This window comes from Octopus bimaculoides, chromosome 2, assembly GCF_001194135.2.
Source record: "Octopus bimaculoides isolate UCB-OBI-ISO-001 chromosome 2, ASM119413v2, whole genome shotgun sequence".
NCBI lineage: Eukaryota > Metazoa > Mollusca > Cephalopoda > Octopoda > Octopodidae > Octopus > Octopus bimaculoides.
The window spans coordinates 34,218,409-34,225,698 of record NC_068982.1 but is presented as its reverse complement, the minus strand read 5'-3'; the positions used below and the strand labels follow the sequence as shown (position 1 = coordinate 34,225,698).

Sequence of the window (7,290 nt, the reverse complement as noted above, 5' to 3'; positions counted from 1 at the left end):
TATATATATATATATATATATATATATATTTAATGCATAATTAACATATATAACATTAAATGCTTTTGCTAAATATTTTTCTCGCTATAAAACTATTACCAGTATCTATGAAGTATATCATGACTAAAAACCTTTTTCTCACAATTGCTCGCTGTGATGCAGGATTAAATTCGTTAATTTCCGAAAACAACCGGAATTTGCCGATCGACTCCTTTGTCGATTGTCGCAAAAACGCCATGACTGAAAGTTGCGACAAACCTCGGATTTCCTGTACGGCACCTTTACCTATTAATCGTAAGTCCTGCAAATGCATTGTGCTTGAAATTGGCTGAGTAGCTTTTAAAATTTCATGTAATATATTCTGTTCTACCATTAAAATAAATACGAAAATTAAATCTTATAATTTTTTAGTGCAAAAAGCTCTCTGGTAATCATTTGTATATATTTCTTCTTATACTGAAATTACATTCGTTTTAATATATATATACACACACATATATACACGCATGTTTTCTATAGAAACGAATGCATAATTAAACTACTTTTTGTTAATTTTTTCCCATTAATACTTCTTTTTGTTTTCAGTAAATCTTGATCTATTGTGCCTTTTTAACCGTTGCTATGTTGAGCAAATTTTATGTTTTCTACTTTTACTCTCTCGCTCCATTATTATTGTTTAGCTTTTAACTGTTGTTTATCCTTGCTTTATTTGTTATATATTTCTATACTTCAATATTTCTTTCTGTTTAGGAGTTCTGATTGTACCCGTCTGAAACGATACCTCACTAGGCTAAATCTATCTTCGTAATAATTCAGTGTTTCACTTTTCTTTAATGTTCTGAGTTCAAATCTTGCTGTACCAACTTTATCTTTCATTCGTCTGTAATTGGTGAAATATATCTAGAAATGTACTTATATACACAGCCCCATTTGCCATAAATATATAGAAATCATTGTTTTTATTTTGAAAAGAAATGATCTGCCACTATACGCAGGTTGTGGGGAAAACCTAGTTAAAATGGTGTTATTAACTGTTTTCTTTCACTCAAATGATGTCGATGACACACACACACAAAGAGTCACTAATAAATCAACTGTGTCTTTAAAACTTTTTTCATAATTACTAAAATGATCGCTTAGCTTGAATAATACCTATTTACTACCATGTTTCTAATGGAGTGTTGCAGTATCGAAAGAAGCTTGAATTTTGCATCTTTTCACGAGTATAATATCGCTCACTCGAAGATTTTAGCATCTTTCTTTAGAAAATTAATAAGGAAATGTAAATTCAAAAGATTTGTACTGTTCCTTATTACTTTATATTGAGGCCAAATGCCTCGCATATTATCACTCATTACAAGATTTTAGCGATGTTCAAACTATTTTTCCGTGTTAGATGTTCGTTTGTATTACGCCAGTCCACTCGAACCGAATTTAGAGAAGGTGGTTGTTTAGACCTGGACCAGCCGTCGTCAAGCTGACTTGTAGTAAAGGGTGCCTCAATTGTGACCATCCTGTCTTATATTTAAGCAATATATCTAATACTATATCATCTCAATAAGTAAGTCATTTTTTTTAGGCGGTAGGGTGGAATTTGAGGGCGATTTGGCTGCTATTTTCACTAAGGGCTGCTCATGTAGAAGAAAATATTAACTATTTGTAGCTAAAATATGAATTCAAATTCTGAAGTTATTGATTTTATGTAAGGGACCCTTTAACGTATGTCACCGGTGTCATTCGGTCGGGAATTACCTTGCCTGTAGCAGGCAAAGCTTATCCGCAGCCCGAGCACCTCATAGACTTTATATTTTGAGCCGAATCAGCGTGCGCCTGTATGCATGCACACATGTATACGTATATGCACGCATCAGTAAAGTTGAACAAGTATGCCACCAATCATCAGTTTGCTGTGTCGACTGCAGCTTCTTTCTGGAGCACCTGCTTTGCCCTTGTAGCAACTGATGGTGATAGTGCTACGCCACTCCTATGGAAATGCCTATCTGATTGAGCATGCGAGTGACTAGCAGGTGTCCTAGTTTTCCATACAAGATGTATAACAGGGCGGATATTGAAAAAAATATGATTAAGAAATGGATAACCGTATCAAAAAAACAAATGTGTCCTAGGATTTCAAAGTTTGAATAATATAATATTCTCATGAGATGTAAAATTACATAGCTAAAAAATAGGTAACCCAACTTTCTCAATGAATTAAATTTTAAGAAATCTGTACTTAATATTGTCTGCTCCACATATAATTTTCAGGCCATAGTAGCAGAAGATACATGCAATACTAGAAAAAAAAATTTAATTTGCATAAGGTTTTTATGTAAACAGTTTGATTCATTTCTAATATATTGCTGTGATTTAGTTTATTAATGAAGGGAGAAGTAGAAAGTGTAGGGTTTACTAATGTTCTGTGATGTATGTATGAATCAGAAGTATGTGGTGTTCTGATTAGCAAAACATTGTGTCAGAACAATTATGAAATAAGATAGAGAAAGTAACTCTCACAAACCGTGCAAACAATACAGAGGGATGCTGTTAAAAAGGTGACAAACAAGTTCAATAAGAAATTTAGTCTTCAGATAGGTATCCACCAAGGTTTGTTTTTTAGCCTTCTTTTGTTTATCAAATAACCCAATTCTCGTAGCCAAATCAGAAGAAATATTAGCAGGAAGGTTCAACCATGGAAAAGCCTAGAAATAAGATGTCTAAAAGTAAACCTTGGACAGTAGAGTTATTTAGCACATAATTCTACAACCACCTGGGAAATAACCATATTTTACATGCTGGCAGGGTATAAGTAAGAATTCTATACTGTGTAAACCAATCTGTGTACACAAGATGCAGTGGGATCACAGACTGACATGCAGAGAAGGATTTCATAGGTAGATGCAAACGAATAGTTAGCAATAAGAGTACACAGGAAATGAATTCTATCAAATGTTTGGAAGACTCCTTTGAAATTGTTAACAGGTTCTGTTACTTAGGCAACCCAGCCAAGATTGTTTTCTCCACACGAAGGGAAGATTGTATGATGCTTGTGTATTAAGTATGGTATGACGTGGTAGTAAAACTTGGGAATTACATATAGAGGATGTATGAAGACTGGAAAGAAATGAAGTGAACATGTTCCACTGGATTTGTAATGTTAGTGGGTATGAATAACAGAAAACAAATGAGCTGAGAGAAAAACTTGGTAAAAGAGGATTTAACTTTGTATGTGAAGAAGACAGTGCTGGACCAGGTGAAGGATGATACTTGGGTAAAGTAGTACCAAGTGATCCAAGTAGGAGAAATCTGTTAGAGACACGGGTTTGAAAGTAGAGAAGACTGGTTTCCAGGTTAAACCTTAGTTGTTGATCAGGACAAAAGACTGTGCAAATCTGTGTAACCTATGCAAAAATGAGTCTATTTTCAAATAAGCATTATTTCTGAATAACAACAGCAAGAGAGCATCTACCTGAACACTTGAGGTAATGGTCAAATCTCTTTAAAATTACACTGTGTTACTTTGAACAAGAAAGGATGCATTGTATAATGTACACATAAATACATAGGGCTCAAGAGAACTGGATGGCTATGACTGGAACACTTTTGATCAAAGAGCTACTAAGTCAGTGCTGACTTGGAGTTAAATAACAAATAACTGGTTTGTTTCAGAAACTCTTTTTTTACTGTGTTTTTTTTTCTTGTGGGAAATGAAGCCTGCTTTCTTTAATGTTAGATTATTTCTTTTTAAAGCATATAGATGTTACTCCCTATAGCTCTTGATACACACATGGATTTACTCCAGGTAGGTGTCAAGCTTAACACTAGACAATTATGTTTAGACTATAATTGAAGAAAATTTGTTACAATGTGGAATCAAACTGAATTACAAACCATTAGGAGCTTACTTTTGTTCTATGCCACAACGATTACAACAATTTATAATAACATAATTATGTAGTTACATTATATATGGTTCTTGCCTCACATAATAATATGCAAAAGAATTTTCATACATTCTTTATACTATGTTTCAAATCAGCCAAATTATAATTCCAGCATAGTCTGGTTTCTCTTCTCTGTTCCTCTGTCACAAAGAGATTTCAGATTATAGCTCCTTTTCACTTTAGTGTCTCTGGTTAGGCCAAATCTAATATGCAGTCAATTATTTCCACTCAGTCTATGTGCACTCTAAGCTCTTCAACATATTTTCTGCTGGTGTCACTAGCCCTTTTGATACCAAACTGCCTGGGACTGTCTCTAGCCCTACAACATGGAATCAAACTGTCTTACAAACTATTAGGAGCCAGCCTTTTCTTTTAACGTGACCTAAATTAAAACCTATCAAAATTTCATGTTAATTTATGTTCCAAGTACCAACTTAATAGCAGCAAAGTTATTTTACTAAATTCTTCATTATTTTCAAAGTTAGATAAAACAAGGGCAGCATATCTAAAAAAAAATATGGCAAGAGAAGGGTTACATTGATGCTACTCAGATAGTCTTAAATATTATAGAATTTAGATGGGAAATTATATATATGAGGAATAATGAATTTGTAGATCTTTTTCGCACATCACTCACTGTAGGAATCAAATGTAAAATACTCAACATACACAGTAAAAATTTCCTTGTAGAAGAGATTACATAGAAATAAAAAAGCAACATGCAATTGATTCTTCTATGTGAAAAGCTGTTGTGGTTTTATGATTACATCATCTGATTTACTTAAAATTGTTTCTAAAAAATCTTAATATAACATCAATACAAGTAAACTCAGCTTAAGATTTATAGTTGAACATGCCTTTTCCAAGACCATAACTGAAATAAAATGACTCTTACTGAGTGGGGAGTGGAATTATTGTCAAGAGCTTGTTTGTTGTGTGCTTATATTTACTCAAAAGTCGTCACCATAAGCAATTCATGTATAAAATTCTTCTTTGCTGTGGTAGAATACATTTTATATCTAATACATTTAGGATATAATGTATAACTATAAATTACACAGATTTTGAAAATGATCAAATTAAACTACATTGTTAGCCTATATCCTAAAAACTTATAGTAACTTAAGTAGAAGAAATTAAAAACTGAAACTTGAGGAAATGTATCTATCAATCTAGTATTTTGAAGTGATTGAGGAAAATACCCTTTTAGTATGAAACCACTGTGGCCTAAAACTATTCCATAAAATACCTGCTTATATAATTATAATGATTTGGAACATGGTCAGTTTTGTTGCTAAATGGGTTTAGTTACTTGAATTCACCTCAGTACAAGTCAATTCCTTCCCATAACATTTCAATCATTGGAGCACCTGGGTTTTTTTTACCAATCCTTTTCACTCTTCTTGGTCTTGGACTTTCTTAATACATTTAACTAGTTCTGTATAGATTTAAATCTTGTAACTTCTATTTAAGTGTTTCGTTGTGTTTGGCAATCCTAATGGTACCCACTAAGATTATCGTCCTCAAGATAAGGGTTCTGTTGGATTTCAAGGAGTTTATTCATCTTGGACAAATTTTGCTTTTTTAATCCTATTTGGTACGTACTCACCTTTCCTATAAGCCAGCCCAGTTGAGTGTCAATTTCATCAATCACTTGACTACAAGTAGGTAGTCCTAGATTACATTGTTGCTAGTATCAGGTTTCCATCAACCTTTTGACAGATTTGGTCCAGTGTAGCATCTTTATCATTGTTCTTATGATAATGGTACTTACAATAGAAAACATTATTTGTTTTGCATATTTTTACAAGATCATGTGAAAATTTTCATTTTATTTAGACCTAGATTGCAATTTATATTCAAGATTCTAAAAATGTATTCTTTTACTGTTTCCAGCTGACTTAGCCAGTGACAGTGAAGATGTCCATTACTGTAAGAGATGTAAGCAGGAGTTTACAAGTCTCCATTTCTACCTTGAACACAAGATTCAGCATGACAATTTTAAGGTGATATATGCAAGATCTACATATGACCGTCGTGTGATTGTTCCAAAACTAGTCCCAAAAGAAAGCAAGGTCAGTAATCAACCATCTACGAACCAAAACATTGATGGTAAAGAAAATCAACAGAAACTTCCCAGAAGAGGTAAGAAACAGCTTATGGCATATAAACTCTCTCTTGTCCCTTTGAAAGATTGATTGGGTGCCTTTTGGCAAATGTATCAATTGTTTTTAAAGCTAGATATATTTCTTAGTGCACACCCTTCAACTGTGGTATCAGCACATGCTAATTATTACTCAGCTTAGTAGTAGTAGTAGGAGTAGTAGGACTTTTGGCCATCTGATCAGTAGTTCACTTCTTTAGTCTTACAGCCATTTTGCTGCACTGACAGCTGTCGTGTCTCATTTTGTTGAATATCATTGAACTGACATGTCTGGAAATTCTCTCTTTACTTAGTTCATTTTAAATAAGCCAACATGAGGGCCTCTGTATAAATGCTTAATTTGCTAGAAATAACAGCCAAATCTTTCTTGAATTACACACCCTCTGTTTTAAAAAGAGAAAGTGACATTATCTAATAATATTACCCTAGATACCTTAAATAAGCCCTGGAGGGTCACTACTTTAATGCCTTTCATCATGGATCTGCTCAATGAAAGTTGACTTCAGTCTAAACTACAACAGCGTTTCAGACATACTCTATGGGGTTCTAGTCACATTATGTTATGTGAATTATCAGTTTCATAATGACTTGTAAAATCCAGTATTATACATGGCATACACATATCATCATCATCCTTTAATGTCTGTTTTCCATGCTGGCATAGGTCAGACATTTTGACCAGAGCTGGGAAGCTGCACCAGGTTCCAGTCTGATTTGGCTTAGTTTCTATGGCTGGATTCCCTTCCTAATGCCAGCCACTTTACAGTGTGTGCTGAGTGCTTTTAATATGTCACCGGCACAAGCACTTTTACATGGCATCAGCATGAGTGCTTATTATGTGACACCGGCATGAATGCTTATTGCATGGCACTGGCACAGGCCTTCTGCAGGCTGATCCTCTTCACCAGGAGATGCAGCCTTAACACTTCTGCTGTAGAGGACAGGTCTTATCATTTAATGTCTGTTTTTCATGTATCTCTTCTTCAGCAAGACACCTGTTGTCCATCTGTTATACTTTCATTTTCCCACTCTGTTTTGGGGCAATGGGAGGGAGATCTTGTCTTGTGAGTGTTTGGTGACTTCACTAGTGCTAATGCTATGAAAAAAGCACCCAATACACTCTAAAGTCGTTCGTGTTTGGAAGGATATCCAGCTGTAGAAACTATGTCAAAACAGAAATCTAAA

At 34.1% G+C, this 7,290-nt stretch overlaps 1 protein-coding gene across 2 annotated transcripts in view; it reads left to right on the top strand.

The window, feature by feature from the left end:
• Positions 1-197: 197 nt before the first annotated feature.
• The window catches only part of LOC106868103 (transcription factor E4F1), a 29,087-nt gene continuing 21,994 nt past the window's right edge, over positions 198-7,290 (top strand). For both annotated transcript variants that reach the window (XM_014913225.2, XM_014913224.2), the window contains exons 1-2: positions 198-294; positions 5,838-6,086. In XM_014913225.2, the coding sequence (XP_014768711.1) occupies positions 237-294; positions 5,838-6,086 (307 nt within the window). In that variant the 5' untranslated portion in view covers positions 198-236. The remainder of the gene's footprint in view (positions 295-5,837; positions 6,087-7,290) is intronic.